Here is a 17,504-nt window from a genome sequence, read left to right on the forward strand (position 1 = left end):
AACACTCTTCAGATCTCCAGCTCCTTTCATCTTGTTGACTGCAACATAGTTCTTACGATTGTACTGGTTGCACTCCCTGTGACCAGCTTTCCCATGCAGGTATTCCATGGCTCAGAATACCTGCATGGGAAATCCCAATACCTTGGGGCCTCCAAGGCAATCCAGGTTTCAATTTCAGAGCTTCACACAGTGGCATTTCTAGGCCTCCATTCAGGGACAACTCTGACACATACCTGGTTGCAACGTCTTTCCTTATTAGCAGAGGCAAATTGTAGAGTCCCTGTTTTCTGTCCTTAATTCTAAAGCCAGAATCTCATGGCTAAAGCTGCCAAGTTCTACTGCTTGCTGAGGCTGAAACATGTACCCCTTGTTTAATTACATCTTCACCTACTTTTTGGTTTTGCAGTAACTTTCACTGCCTAAGCTTGGCTGACCTTCAACTTGTTTTAGACCAGGATGGCCTCAAACTCAGAGATCCTCTAGCCTTTTCTTTTCCAGCACTGGGATTAAAGGCTCACACCAGTATACCTTGCTCTAAACTTTTCTTTAATTCCTTTTTACAAGTTGGAAATTTATCTGGGTGAGATCTTGCCCTGAGATCATCACTCTCTTTATTCCATTTCTTAATCTGTTTATCTCCTTTACCACAGTTGTTAGTGATATTTCACTTCCTGGTTCCCGTAGATTTTACATTTTGTAATTTCCCTTGCTCAGTTTGCTTCTTTTCATTATAAATGTTCATTAGAATTACCACTAATAACCACATGACAGAATCTACACTAGACTGTTTTAAGATTTCTTCTGCCAATGGAATTAATCCAAAACTCTTCACTTCAGTCTCAGAAAGATAAGAGCAAAAAGCAGCCACATTCTTCAAGATACCACAAGAACAATCTTTGGCCACATATTAATATTCTTCCCCTCTGAAACCTCTTGAGCCAACACCCACAGTTTAAACCACACTCAGCATCACTGTCTTCCATGCTCCCACTAGTATGGCCCATTAAGCAGCATGAATTTAAAGAGTTCAACTGCTTTTCTAAGCCACAGTCCTATGGTCCATATTCCCTCAAACAAAAGCATGGTCAGGCCTATCACACTAACACCCTATAGTCCTTGGTACCAACTTCTTCTTAGGGTTTCTATTGCTATGAAGAGACATCATGACCAACACTTAAAAAGGAAGAATATTTAACTGGGGTGGCTTACACTTTCAGAGGTTTAGTCTATTACCATCATGGTGTGACATGGTGACATGCAGGCAGACATGGTACTGGTGAGACACCTGAGTGTCCTACACCTTGACTTACAGGCAATTGTCTCACTGGGCATGAACATGAGGCCTCAGAGCCCATTCCACAGTGACACACTTCCTTCAACATGGGAAAATTTGCTCCAACAACGCTATACCTCCCAAAAGTGCCACCCTTTTTGGGGGGCATTTTCTTTCAAACCATCACACCTTGCTACCTTTCATTGCCTTGAGGAGCTTTTGGCCTGTTACTCTAGAAGTTGGATGCCCACTGAAGGACTGGCCTTTGCTCTGAAGACCAAGGAAAGCCAATTTCATGTAAAATTCTGGAGTCAAAAGAAGTTGTGTTAAAATGAAACAAAACTAAATGAGTAAAATATACATATTGACAAAATTTATTTGTTATTTGATAGTTTAAAATTTATTATTGTGGGGTAGAATTAATACTCAGTAACTGCTTTGGGTATTAGTAATAATTACAGAGCTAGCTGGAATTTTTAAATTGTCCTGTTACTTTAAATATTTGTTTAACTAATTATAAAGTTTCCTTTTTTATTGATTTTTATTGAGCTCTAAATTTTTCTTTGCTCTCCTCCTTGCCTCTCCCCTCCCCTTCAACCTTCTCCCAAGGTCCCCATGCTCCCAATTTACTCAGGATATCTCAAAGGATATTAAAATACATTTCTTTTGAGATATAATAGAAATAACACCAAAATATTGTTGAACTTAAGCCTGGAACGTTTAGCCATAGGAAATGGGTGGAGTCATAAAACCGGAAAATATGAAAACACACTGCTAGTTAAAAATTGTTTTTTTTTTGTAATTTTATATGTACAAGAGTCTTTTGATCCTGCTCCTATGTCTACCTCACAAGGGTTTTAAATGTGTATGTCCTGCAATCGTCTGTGGTACAGGCAAAGACAGACCGCTAACCGTCTCCAAGTCTCTCTAGCAGAGACAACTCACCTGCCTATAGCTGTTTTTGCTCCCATGGACAGGATACTTATTTCTTTCAAGGGAATTTTTCATTTGATACCAGAAAATACAATAGCTTCCCATTCTTTGTATAAATGAGAGGTTAACATAAGTTGATACTTGAGTGCAAATTTTGGTGAAGATATTTCTAAAAATCTGTTATCAATGGGTGAAAACTAGCACTGCATGCCAAAAGCCTTACGTTTTGGAGTGGCACAGTGGTCCCACATTTGCTATTTCATGTTTCTCGATAATACAAATGGAAATAATTTTTAGTATATGCTTTCGCTGAGTTTCAAATTTTTCCGAATATTTCTATTATTTTGCTTGCTTGTAGAACCAAGGTTTTAACGTTCAGATTTTGTTGTACGCGGAGGCTGTACACTAAATGGTAGGCAGGTGAGTGTGGGTGCCTTTTAGAGTGATTTGCCTTCTGCTCACTGCACTGAACAATGGTGGTACAGGCGTAAAGCAAACTCACCAGTTAAAAATCCAGTCTATAGTTCAGAGAGCTGAGCGGTCTACCTCCTGTACTGACCTACCTGACCTGACTCTCTGAGGATAGTTACACATGCACAGCCATCCACAGGAGTTGCTGTAGCAGCCCAGATAGTATTGGAATTCAGTTTCCTGAAACATACTTGAATTAACCGATCATTAATGGAAGCATTTGATATTAAAAATATAAGCATAACTAGAGTAAAATAATGCTACTGATCAAAGGGCACTGTCAACTTCTGATTCTATGCTTGATCAGGTTTCTCAACACTGTTAGGAACTCTACTATCTGATTTGCTCTTTATGAACCATCAAATTATTTTTCTAATAGATGATACTATTTTTAGAGATCCCCTTTTGCACATTACTATCATGCCTCACACAGCAGCTATCTGGATAGCTGTAACATTTAGAAGCTTCGGCTTGCTTCTAAAGTGGTTGCTTTAATCCTAACAATTTAACTTAAGAAGAATCTGTGTGGCCTGCAACTGTCTCCACAGGGAGGTTTATCCCATCCTGCAGTAGGATGTCAGTTATCAATTCAGAAGCTACTTCAGCAAGTTTCTATGACATAAAAAACTTGTACAGCATTTTAAGCTGCTTCATTTGCTAATAAATTACATAGCAGTAGCAGCTTTCACTATATCTTGGGAATTATATATCTCCTTGGCCATCATACAGAAGCTACATCACTGAGAGACAATACTTTATTCTTGAGTGGTAATGATTCCAAAATTTTTAGGAATAGAAGTTCATCTTAGTTACTTATGTTTTTCGTTTATTCACTCACTGAATATTTATTGTGACACATTATGTTCTATGTTTCTATGCTAGGTACTGAAGATAGATTTCTCAGATCATAGTTACTACCTTTGTCAAAAACTTAGAAGCCACTTGGAGCAGTTTATATTAATTAATAACAATAATTGTAAGAAAGTAATAGACAACATGAGAGCATATGGGAGGATAGAGTACTCAATATACTTTATGACATTTTTATGCTGGTAACATAAAAACCTGGTTTTTAACATCCTGTGTTCTTCCAACCCCATCGGCAGAGGTGTGTGTAAGTCAGCAACAAAGTTGTGAGGATGGGAGAGCTGTCTCCATTACTCACCTGTCATATGGTGTCATGGGAGGGAGAGGTGCCCCTGCACATCAATCCCTGAGGCAGGTAGGAGAGCTACCCTGAGGTCATAAGGGCAAAGAGCTTCTCCTACCAGCTACCAGGTGCAACACTTCAGAAAGCAGGCCCTTCACCTTGAGAGGGCAGCACAAGAGAGCCAATCTTAAGGGCAGAGGTGTGGGGGAACCAGGCCCGAAGTTGTGAGGATGGGAGAGCTGTCCCCATTACTCGTCTGTCATGTGGTGACATGGGCTGGGGAGAGCTTTCTCTGAGAGCATAAGGGTGGAAGAGCTGCCCTTGTCTCCCCTGCCCCTCCCGCTAGCTGAAACACTTGGAAGAGCAGGTCCTGCACCTTGGGTGGGTAGCACAATAGAGCCAACGCCATGAGTGGAGGTGTGGATGAGCCAGGTCCAGGGTTGTGAGCATGGAAGAGTTGTCCCTATTGCCCATCTACCATGTGGAGGCCTTGGTGGGGTAGAAATGCTCCACCCGCACCTATCAACACCTGAGGCAGGTGAGAGCTGGCCCTGAAGTCATGAGACTGGGAGAGCTGAGGTAACCCTGTCCCTCATCAGCTGTATCACCTGGGAGAATGTCCCCAACACCATGCCTGGACAACATAGTAGAGCTGGCCCTGAAGGTGTAGGCGTGGGAGATCTGATCCTGATAACATGAAAGCAGGAGAACTGGCCCTATCCCTTGCTTGTCACGATAAGGGGTAAACTATCCAGGGAATACACCTTGGTGGTTAGGACAAGGAAGAGTTAGCAGGCTGACTTACTACCCAGGCCCAGAACCTGGGTTGTGTGTTGACCAACAACAACAACTCATCTGTGATCTGCTGCAGCACATGAAAGGACTGAACCTGCAAACCCAAATTTGCATGACCTCCACAATGCAGAGCAGCAGCAGGATAACCAAGAGGAGTTGCAGTGAGGACCCAACATCAATAGTGTAGCAGAAACCAGAGGCCTCGAACCAGACCAATGACACTTTACAATGAATACTTGCAAGTAAATATATGTATTATAAAGGGTTTATTGTCTAATTCACTGTGTCACACTACAGCTTCCAAGACAAGACTGATATTTTCCTTCTCTTTTTTTCTCTTAAATTTTATTTTATTTTATATTTGTGTGGGGTGTTGCAGAGGCAGAGGGAGGATATGAAGGGACAGGGAAATGAATGGGATGGAGACACATGATATAAAAGACACAAAAAATAAATAAAAAAGAAGGAAGAAAAACAAACCAAAATAAAAAAAAATCCTGTGCTCCTGGACCATTATCCTTAACACAATGCACAGGATCAGCATGATTCTACACCAGAAGGGGTCCTAGAAGTGAAAAAATGGATGTGCACCCCCATACCTAACCCAGAAGCTATCTCTATCTCTAATTGACAACGACCTGCAAATGAAATTTTAGGTTTTTTTTTCTAATGGAGTTTCACTGGGGAAATAAACTACTCTGAAGGGTAAGTTTCATGCTCAGCAATAAATAGACAACAGTAGATAAATTTGGTGTGTCAGAGCTGTTCTTTTCCTTTTTAATATTCTATCATCTATCTATCTATCTACTATCTATCTATCTATCTATCTATCTACTATCTATCACCTATCTATCTACTATCTATCATCTATCTATCTACTATCTATCTATCTATCTATCTATCTATCTATCTATCTATCTATCTATCTACCTATTTATTTTAAAATTCCATGTATATATTAAAATTCTATACGTACATATATTATGGCTTCAAGATTTGTGTTTTAAGGATATCCTGAATGTGCAAACAAATAGATCTCTGTATCTATTTCTGTATCTTCTGCTGTTTTGTCTCATTTTATTCTGTTTGTTTGATGTTTAATATTTTTATACGTTAGTTTTGCATTATCTTTATATTATATTATTGTTGGTACCTGGGTTTTTTCCCCTTTGTTCGAGGTGCTATGCAGGGCTGTTTTTCCTCTGACTTCGTGGCTTCTCTGCTTGCTACACTGGCTTGGGGGATTAGTTTAGAGAGAGCTTGGCCCTCTTTTGTTATGGTAATTCCACCTGCAAGCAAGGTTCCCACCGCAGCTGCTCTCTGGCTGGTGGCGCCGGGCGCCTGGCACCTGGCACCCTCTTTCCCTGTTCCAGATGGAAGGGGGCTCTCGTCCTTCTGCCCCCTAGTATATATACCCTACTTGTGCTTAATAAAGCTGCCATTTACTCCTTTGGTGAATGAGCCTGGTCTCTCTGTGTGTGTCTGTTCAACCCCTAGGATATTTATCCATTCTCGTGGACTTGATTCGGGAAGCGCGCACCTGAATCGGGTGTGGCGATTCACAGAAAAGTGTGAGCAGCATATTATATCATATCTATTATATTGTTATCCCTAGGAATACTGTTTCTTTTCTAATTAGACAAAGGGAGTGGATCTGGACCAGAAGCAAAGTGGGGATGAATATGGAGGATAGAGGGAGGGAGGACTATGATTAAGATACATTATATGAAAAGCAATTTATTTCACAAAAGGGAAAAGCTTGTCATTTGAGCAAACAAATGGTATTTTGTATTTTAAATAATCTGCAAAATTCTATTTTAAATGTATTTCTTCTGATATAAACTATTCTTTGCCTATAATTTCATGTCGTTTTTCAAAGTTACACTTTTTAATAAGCTATCAAAGTAAATATTCATTTATTGTTCCAAGACCTAGAGTCTTTTATTTGACTTTTAATGTTATTTAATGATGTATTATATGATTTCCCTTATTACTTTATGTGGTGTTTTGAATAAGAATGACCACACACACACACACATAGGCTCATATATTTGAATGCTTAGTCACCAATAAATGCTACTATTTGAAAGGATTGGAAGGATTAGAGGCATGACCTTATTAACAAAACTGTGTCACTGGGAGAGAGTTTTGAGGTTTCAAATGCCTTTATCAAATACAATGTCTTTCTCCCTGACTACAGATCAAGATGTAGCTCTCAACTACTTCTCTACCACCATGCCTGCCCTAATGCTCTCACCATAATGATAATGGACTAAGTCACTGACACTATAAACATGTCCCCAGTTAAATGCTCCATCTTTTAAGAGTTTCTGTGGTCATGGTATCTCTTCTCAATAGAACACTGACAAAGGGTAGCAGTTGATACCAGGGAGCAAAATATTGCTGTGGCAGACCTAACTATGCTCTTTGTTAGAGAAATATGGAAGAATTTGGGATTTCTGACTAGAATAGTGGTTAGACACTTAAAGTGGGGCTTGATGGAACATCCTTTTAGGAGCATGGAACACAGTACTGCGCATGATTTGTACTGTGAGGGCCATTTCAAGAAGATCCAGAGGGGAAGACTACTAGTAAGTGACCTAGAGAGACCATCTGTTCTTATGACAACTTGGCAAAGAATATGGTTCCTTTCTGTCCTTGTCTCAAAAAATTGCCTGAGGCTGAATTTCAGAGTTTTAGATGAATGGCATTGGCAGAGGAGATTCCAAGACAGCAGAATTTGGAGTTTGACTTGTCGGGTTTGGGACTTGCTTTAGCGCAGTGTTTCCTCACTCTGCTCCCCTTCTCTCTTTTAGAATGGTGACATATATGCAATGCGATTGTTCTCTAGAGTTCTGTGGTCTACTTTTTGATCTTCAGTTTACAGAGGATTACATTGAGGCCCAGAAGAGACTTTGGACTTTGAACTTTTAAACAGTCTTGAGACCACGAAAAGATTATGGGGACTTCTGAAGTCAGATTGAATGCATTTTTCCAATATGATATGGCTATAAATCTATGGGAGCCAAAAAGTGGAATGTAGTAGTGTGAATAAGACTGGCTTCCTAAAACTATCATATGTTTGAAAACCTAGTCACGATTGAGTGACACTATTTGAAAGGCTTAGAAGGATTAGGAGGTGTGACATTGTGGAAGGAACTGTGTCACTGGGGATTGACTTTGAGATTTCAAAAGCCCATGCCTAGCACAGTGTCTTTCTCACTGCCCACAGACCAGGATGTAGCTCTCAATTACTTCTCTAGTACCAAGGCTGCCACGGCTGCTATGCCTGCCATAGCACTCCATGCCATGATGATAATGGACTAAGCCTCAGAAATTGTAAGCATGGCCCCAATTAAATGTTTTCTCTTATAAGAGCTCCTGTGGTCGTGGTGTCTCCTCACAAAAATAGAACAGTGACTGAGACATTTTATATGTTCTCAAAAGAAATACCGGCTTTAGATTGCTGTCATTATGCTTGGTCACCTTAAAATGGCCTACATCATACTTCAATGTGAAGAATATATTATCTTCTTAAAAAAATATTAAATGCCTCTGACATAGTTTTTGATGTGTTCAGCATATTGATACAAAAGTTGCAGAAATTAGGGCTGGAGAGATGGCTCAGCGGTTAAGAGCATTGCCTGCTCTTCCAAAGGTCCTGAGTTCAATTCCCAGCAACCACATGGTGGCTCATAACCATCTGTAATGAGGTCTGATGACCTCCCCTGGCCTGCAGGCATACATGCAGACAGAATATTGTATACATAATAAATAAATTATTAAAAAAACAAGTTGCAGAAATTATATTGTAGAAACTGAATTTCAAACGAAGAGTATACGACTTTCCTCTACTTAAGGCTCATCAGTTTTACACTTACACTTCTTTAGATATTTTTAATAAAAAGGATTTATTGCAAATAGTGTCAAATACATGTTTGTTTTATGGGAACCTCTTCTATAGTCACTCATAGAATCTACTGTGCACAGATGCAAGTAAACATTTTCTGAATGAGTAAAATGAGTGTGTTAGTGAGTGAGGGAACAGCTCTCTTGCCATGCATTTACATCACTTCTGACAGTTTAACATGTACCACAGCAAGGCAGCACCAAGCAAAGGTGGTGTACTTACACTTCAGGTGTACCAGAAAGTGCCAAAAATAATGTTATTAAGAATCTGATGCTTGTATGTATACATACATATACATACATATATATACACATACATACACACAGATACACACACATAAACATATATATATATATTTCAACATAAATTAGACAATCAATACATACCATTATCAAAGTATCTGACGGTTGAGTTTCTGGATACACTAGGATCAAAATTTGCCATTAAAGGTGCTATATACTGTGTGGCTGTTAGCATTCGGTGTACAACTTCTCCAGTGTATATGAAACCTATAATGAGAAGAACAGGAAATTTTTAAAGAAAGATTGCCAGATAAAATTATAACAAAAACAGCTATGATTCGATTGTAGGGACATTAAAACAGGAAAAATACTTAACATCTTAATGTCTGATTAACAATATATTTTGTTCTGGATAGAGTAAAAATGCTCATATAATTTGTCAGCATCCAGTAGAACCGCTTGTTAGTAATTCGTAATAGGTACACTTTTAATAGTGCAGAGTGACTCTTACCTCAGAGCTAATGTTAAACTAAAGAAGTTCAACACAGTACTAAAGAAAATCAAACCTTCCATTTTTATCTTCTGCATTCTTAACACTAGCCTAAACCGCAAATCTTTTACAGGTGAGTTGTATTCCTTACATTTATTTGCGGGTTTTGATTTTGGGCTGTTGGCAGTGATGCAGACCAAACCCAGGACCTCACACACGAACTTAAGTAAACACTTTAGAACAGAGCTACATCCTCAGTCTTGAGTTTTCCTAAAATGCTGTGCCTGCAAAAACAACAACAACAAAACCCATATTCTAAGTGAATGTGAATATGTTTATCTTTTGTTTTGTTTTGTTTTCTTAAAACAAGTTGAAAGGGAGCCAAGTAACTCCATGATATATTGTCCAAATTTTAGTTTGCCAAAGCCTTTCTAATTCTCGGTCATATTATGAAGAGGCAATCTACATATTTGTAGATAAGATGGAGAAATTCTGAGAAACTACAAGTGCCCCTTCTTTGTGAGTTCTTGGCATTAACCTATCTCAGGAGGTGCTTACTGAGAGGCATTTACTGTGGGGGCCTTGAGCTTTGAACTAAATTTCAGTAGTTCTTGTTTTACACCCCTAAGGTGTTTACAGTTTATTCACACTGAGATTATCCACTCTGGCTTTATCTATTTTGTGAAAGATCCATGACAAATTGCCAATCTCACACTAGCTTTCGGTCTCCTACTGACTCCACCTGAGGGAAGAGTCAGTTCAGGAAACACTAGACAATTTTCAAATTAATCAAAAAAGAAACAATCAAGAATAAACATGAAAACAAACCTGCATACAATATTATAAAATAAAATTCAAAGCAAATGATGCAATTGGAATGTTCACATAATGATGACATCACTAGAGAACCGAAATTACTATGGATCATTTTTTACAAGATTAAAGACGCAAGATTCCTTGGAAAAAAACCTATAATATATAAGCCTCAAGTGCCAAATATTTTACCTCAGTTATGACCCGAATAAAGATTTCCTTAGGATATTGAGGATTACATGGTTTCAAATTATAAATTGTGATTTCTATGTAAGTCACTATTAAATTAAATTAAATCTGTAGTTATTAGTCTATTTAGGAAGATTTTACTGTTAACATGATAAACGACTGCTTTCTATTAGAAGAAAGTGTACTGATAGGATCTCTTTATCATATTTCTCTCTAGAATTCCATCATTCCCTCAGATGTACTTACTCATAATTACAAACACAAAGAGCAGCCATTTTTCAGACCCTGTAATTAATTTTTTTCTTGCTTTCATCATGATTCATTTATAATTTTACCTTTAGAACAGACACAAAAATGTCTACAGATGAGACCTTGAAAGCAAATGTTTTAATTAGACCATGAAAGAGTCCTTTCAGAAAGCGTGAGCCCTAGGTGTGCTTCCTGACTCCATAGTCTCTGTGTGGGGATGGATGAGACCACTTAACTGAGAGAAGGGTAAAGGGAGAGGATCCTAGATCACTACAGAAGCCATTTTCCACATGCACTCTGTGCCAGAGCAGAAGGAATTCCTAGACACGCAGTTAGAGATCAATGACACTCGTGATTTCAGATACTTCATTAACTTTTACATCACTGCTGTTTTGACTGACAGGTAGCATCGGTATTACTGACAGGTAGCATTGGTATGAAGTGCACAGTAATGTTTTAATCCATGTATGAATTATAGTAATCAATGAAAAGGTACTGTGTTATTTATTACCTTCCCATTTTGCTTTTTGTTTGTAGTACACCTGACACTCTTCTTAATATTTATGTACCTCATTATTGTTGGCGACCACTCTGCCAGTAAAGGCCTCGAGGGTTTGTTTCTACATAACTGTGACATTGAATGAGCCCTCCTCTCTTTACCCTCTCCATATCTGTCTCTAGTAACTGCTCTTGAACTCTCATCATATTCCAGATCAACCCTTTTAGTCTCTATCTATGTAACTATTTTTATTCATATTTGAGACAGGGACAATGTAAGCACGTGTCCCTACATATTTCCACAGAAATTTGGCAAGAACATATTTTCTTTTTATAACTATACTTTCTCTGGCCAATATTTTCCTCAGAACTTACAAGTTCACATATTTTAAAGAAGTTTCAAATAATTCCCAAAGAATGAAGTAAACACTCAGAAGAATTTGTTTACTGTAAGAAGCAGAGTTGCAATTCCCTTTTCTACAATTATTGCAACACTGAAATGAATCAGAAGGCAAGATGACTCAGTGAGCAAAGGTGCTTATTCTCAAGAGAACCGGCCTGAATTCATTCACTCGGAACCAAGGCAAAAAAACAAAAAAACAAAAACAAAAAAAACAAACAAAAAAAAACAACCTACTCCTACTCCAGACAGTTGTTCCCTACCAACCTACCAATAACATGACATGTACACATGCTTGCACACACGCACATGTACGCACACACAAAAGTAAATAAATCCATCAATTAGATAACAGTTATGAAGTTTATAATAATTTCAGTTTGGGGTGGCACTTGACTGTTGCTCCCCCAATGAATAGGCCACTATCACCACTACAATCACCATTAAGATCAGCTCCACAGAAGAAGAGAGGGAATGCAATACTCTGGCAGACTTCCTGATCCAGGGAATACTTTAGAACTTTCCTTGACTATACTAGAAACTCATATCTGTTAGTAATTCCAGTTGTTTTAAATGATCAAAATGCTCGTTTTTAGCAAAAGTCTCTACTACTTAGTTCTTTAGCTTATAGATCTTAAAAGTAATATTTCAGCTGTGCTATGGAATGGAGAAAAGGAAAACTTCCTGAATTCAGGGTAGAGTAACTTGGTGTTGGGTAGGGACTTCCTATGTGAGCTAACACAGCTTGTCCTTTGCAAATACTCATAGCTATGTAGTCCACAGTTTTAAACCTTTGCCTTTCTAACTTGATGCCAAAGAAACCAAATACAAACATATTTTTAATTTTACACATTTTATGCTTATGCTTTTCCTTTCTTTTTTTCTTTTTGACTTTTTTTTGAAAGTAATTTTATTAAATTATAAAAGTTTCCATTTCCGCCCCTCCTCCCAACACTCTCCCACTCCCCCCACTCCCTCTCCTCCTCCCTCTCCATCCCTAAGAGCAGTCAGGGTTTCCTGCCCTGTGGGAAGTTCAAGTTCCTCCCCCCTCCCTCCAGGTCCAGGAAGGTGAGTGTCCAGACAGACTGGATCTGCAAAATCCAGTATATGCAGAGGAAACAAGTCCCAGTGTCATTGTCAATGGCTTTTCAGAAAGACTCCGGGCCAGCCACATTCAGAGAATCCGGCCACATTCAGAGAATCTGGTTGGATCGCGTCCTCGTTCAGTCCCAGTCCAACTGGCCTTGGCAAACTCTCATTAGATCCGTCCCCTTGTAGCAGTGGGTGATCGCATCCCTCGCAGTCCTTATTTCCTTTTTCATTTTCTTCATCCTTCTGCTCCTCATTTGGACCTTGACCAGGTATTACCCCACAAACGTATGAACACCTGATATTTGACAAGGGAGCTAAAGGTATACATTGGAAGAAGGAAAGCATCTTTAACAAATGATGCTGGCATAACTGGATGTCAACCTGTAGAAGAATGAAAATAGATCCATATCTATCACCATGCACAAAACTCAGGTCCAAATGGATTAAAGACATCAACATTAATCTGACCACTTTGAACCTGATAGAAGAGAAAGTGGGAAGTAGTCTACAAGATATAGGCACAGGAGACCACTTCCTAAGCAGAACCCCAGGAGCGCAGACAATAAGAGAAACAATGAGTAAATGGGACCTACTGAAACTGAGAAGCTTCTGCAAAGCAAAGGACAATGTCAGTAAGACAAAAAGACTACCTTCTGACTGGGAGAAGATCTTCACAAACCCCTCATCAGACAAAGGTCTGATCTCCAAAATATACAAAGAACTCAAGGAACTAGACACTAAAACTCTAATTAACCCAATTAAAAAATGGGGTACTGATCTGAACAGAGAATTCACAACAGATGAACTTCGAATGGCCAAAAGGCACTTAAGGTCATGCTCAACCTTCTTAGCGATCAGGGAAATGCAAATCAAAACAACTTTGAGATATCATATTACACCTGTCAGAATAGCCAAACTCAAAAACACCAATGATAGCCTATGCTGGAGAGGATGTGGAATGAGGGGAACACTCATCCATTGTTGGTGGGAATGCAAACTTGTGCAGCCACTGTGGAAATCAGTGTGGCGGTTTCTCAGGAAACTGGGAGTCAACCTCCCTCAGGACCCAGCAATTCCACTCTTGGGAATATGCCCAAGAGATACCCTAACATACTACAAAAGCATTTGTTCAACTATGTTCATAGCAGCACTATTTGTAATAGCCAGAACCTGGAAACAGCCTAGGTGCCCCTCAATAGAAGAATGGTTAAAAAAGGTGTGGAACATATACACATTAGAGTTTTACTCAGCGGTAAAAAACAATGACATCTTGAATTTTGCATGCAAATGGATGGAAATAGAAAACGCTTTACTGAGTGAGGTAAGCCAGACCCAAAAAGAGGAATATGGTATGTATTCACTCATATGTGGATTCTAACCATAATTAAAGGTCTTTGAGCCTATTATTCGTGATCCGAGAGAAGCTAAATAAGAAGGTGAACCTGATGAAAATCATGTAGCTGTCCGCCTGGAGATTGGAAATAGACAAGAGTCCCAGAACCTTCATCTGGCGATGGATGGAGATAGAGACAGAGACTCAAATCGGAACACTGGACTTAACTCCTTAGGTCCAAACGAGAAGCAGAAGGAAAGAGAATGTGAGCAAAGAAGGCAAGACCAGAGGGAACCTTCATCCAACGATGGATGGCGATACAGACGGAGACCCACATTGGAGTACCGGACTTTTTATTTTTATTTTTTTTTTTGAGGCAGGTTTTCTTTATAACATTGGAGCCTTCCCGGAACTTGCTCTGTAGAACAAGCTGGTCTCAAACTCTCAGAGTTCAGCCTGTCTCTGCCTCCCACGTGCTGGGGTTAAAGGGTTTGCTTTTTTTTTCAAAATCCTTGATTCAGTTTGGTAGGCTTGTTGTATTAGATTTTTTTATCTATCATATGATTTGAGCATAAATGACTGTCATTTATGTGCTTGTAAGGTTTATATAAGAATTACTGACTTAGGACTCAGAAAAATAAGTTCATTAAAAAAAATAAGAAAAGCAAACACGGTTTTCTCTTTGAGTAACAAAGAAGAGCTATTGTCTTGTCCTTCCCTTTGGCCTTAACCACTACCATGCCAGGTTCTCAGCTTGAATCATGCTCTCCTCCTGCACATGTTGCACTAGAAGCACAGGCTTCTAGCTGTGTGGATGATGTGATTTCAAATATGTAAACATCAACTGATTAGGTGAATCTTATCAGTCACATTAAGTCTTTTATGAACAAGTACTATTCAATTATGTATTTTTTATATTTTAAAAGACATGTATGTGTTGTCTGTACATGTGTGTACACACCATATGTATGCAGTACCTACAAAGGCCAGAAGAGGGTGTCAGATCCACTGGCACAAAGGTTACAAGGGATTGTGAGTCTTCATGTGGGTGCTCAGAAATGAACTTGGTTCCTCTGGAAGATCAATCAGCCAGTGCTCTTAATTACTGAATAATCAATCTAGTCCTTTATTTTTTTATTGATTAACAAAAGTTATTAAATGTATCATAACCATACTTATTAACCATAATTAGATTGCATAAACAACCAATCATTATCTACACAAGCTATTGATAATTCACTATGTTAAATAGTCACTTCATCTCTTCAATACCTGAGAAGGGAATGGTGATGATATTATTTTCATTCATTAAATTCAAAACTTAATAAAGCTATGTTTTTTACCAAAACCCCCATGACCATTACAGGTCTTATGATTCCAAATCCTATGGGCTCTAGGACTGCTTAGAAATAATGTAAATCTAGCCTTATAGCATGTCCTGGAGAGGTCAGGGAGTTAAATGACATTCATATTTACTTCTCTTGAAGTCGTTTTTAAGAGACTACCTTGCAGGAATAGTGACAGTCCACACAGCAAGTTTAAAATGCCACTAAATGGGAGTTGACAGACGACATACTCGCCTTCAGAGGATTTTATGCCAAAATAAGCAGTTAGAGGAGGAAAGATCTGTGAATTCCGGCATCTGAGATTAGAGCAGAAGTGGAGTCACCTCAGCCTCCCCTGTTTTCATTCAGCTCCAGATCTTCTGCATTTTAACTGGATAATTTCCAAAACAAGTTTTATTCTTTTATAGCACTTCATCAAATAAGACTTAATTTGGTGATAGGACGCATTGCACTCAATTAGAGAATCTGTTTCATGGAAATCTCAAACTATTTCTTTGAGGTGTGACTAAATGATTTACCCCACTCCCTGTGCTTTGTTTCCTTGATATCTGTTAAATAGGAGAGGGCTGGTGTCAGTTTACAGGAAAAGTGCTGAACAGGACTGCTGCGCGCAGTCAATCGAAGCCAGAATGCAATTTGGTGACAAAGAATCAACCTAACATGGGCAAGGCTTGGTTCAATTGCCTGCAAAACAGGTATGAGCAACAAACCCCTACAATACACAGAAACACACATAGAAGGACAGACACAGAGTCAAAGAGACACACATGGGGAGGAGGGAGAGAGGGAGGGAGGGTAGGGAGAGAAAGAGAGAGAGGTAGAGACAGAGGGAAGCAGACAGACAGGCAGACACAAAAGACAGAGGCGTACACCATGAGGGGCTGTGAGGAAGAAGAAAGGAAGAAGCAGTGCTATGCTGAAAGCCAACCAATTTCTTAAAATTTTCTCTAGTATGTCTAAGTTTGCTGTAAATTTATACTGAGATGTTTATGTGATTCAGGCCTAAATGTACAACACGTGTTTATAAGTATTAACTCTTCTTGAGATAAGGCAAAACATTGAATTTAACCACAAGGCAAGAAAAATAAAGCTTAAAGATCATAGTTCATGCACTCTTTCCTTCCATTCTGATGAAATAAGTTCCTTGTAAAAATCTATCTCCCATTGGGCAGCAAATGGTGTTGTCTTTAACTGGAAGTGTCGTAGTGATAAAGGAAGCATGGGGGAACTATTTCCAATGAAACATTCAATAAGCCTTGGATGTGCAAAGGCTACAAAAATATTCTAGTTTATCATCTCTCAGTTATTCTCTTTGACCCCTTAGGCAAGATTGGAGTCAACCCATATTTGATGCCTTACAGGCAGATACATAGGTCTTACTAAAGATAGCATAGATATCTATATTATGCCATTGTCTCTGTCAGCTTTAGTAAGGCCTATGTATCTGTGATCTCTACTGGTTAATCAAAGAGATCTGAAATTTATGGATAAGAATTAGGACAATGAATTTCTTGTTCAGATTTCTCACTAACTCTGTTCTGGTCTTGAGAACCAAAGATGGCTACGTAGGTGTATGCAGTTGTTTAGACAGTCAGGCAGTACTCGTGGTGGACAAGTTGCTTGAAATAAAGCAATAAAAACTGAACAAATTGTACCTACAGTTTTCCTCCTTCATTTTATAACTCAATAGATTTCCACGTGACATAAACTATTCCCTTTCAGACAAATGCTTGTATGTACTCACACAGCCCTCCAATAGAGCTACATATGGCAGCAATTGTTAAGTTGGAACTAAAAAGCTGTGATTAACTATCTGGAAATGTGACTGTCTGCTAAAGACAACTGTACATGAAGTGTTTCATGTAGCAGGCATCCAGCAGGCAGACACTGGTGCACGGGAAGAACATAGATTTTTACATGCAACCTAGAGAGTTAATAAACATATTCTGAAATTCAGATTGGATTACTAACCATAAGATTCTCAGAAGGAACCTACAATAATGGCAATTATCAAGCATTTTCCCTTTATAGTTCCAATCAGTTTTCAAGTTAAACCATAATAATAAAATATTAAATTAAATAATTAAATAATAATTAATAATTAAATAATTAATTAAATAATTAATAATTAAAATATTATTAAAATATATCCCTGGGCTTCTCTCCAGCAACCTATAATATTGTCAATCATCAAATATTTCACTTTAAATTTCCAATAGCTGTCAAAGCAAAATATATCAAATACATTTCCTAAATTTAAAAAGTGTATCCTTTAAAACTCATAGAGTCCTTCACTGGATTGACCTAAGATGTCTTTGGA

At 38.6% G+C, this 17,504-nt stretch overlaps 1 protein-coding gene across 1 annotated transcript in view; it reads right to left on the reverse strand.

Moving 5' to 3' along the window:
• The window catches only part of Plxdc2 (plexin domain containing 2), a 392,448-nt gene that overhangs the window by 112,990 nt on the left and 261,954 nt on the right, over positions 1-17,504 (reverse strand). Inside the window, exon 5 of the mRNA XM_048461163.3 lies at positions 8,919-9,041. Within this exon, the coding sequence (XP_048317120.2) occupies positions 8,919-9,041 (123 nt within the window). The remainder of the gene's footprint in view (positions 1-8,918; positions 9,042-17,504) is intronic.

Source organism: Myodes glareolus, chromosome 14 (assembly GCF_982192425.1).
Source record: "Myodes glareolus chromosome 14, mMyoGla1.1, whole genome shotgun sequence".
NCBI classification, from domain to species: Eukaryota; Metazoa; Chordata; class Mammalia; order Rodentia; family Cricetidae; genus Myodes; species Myodes glareolus.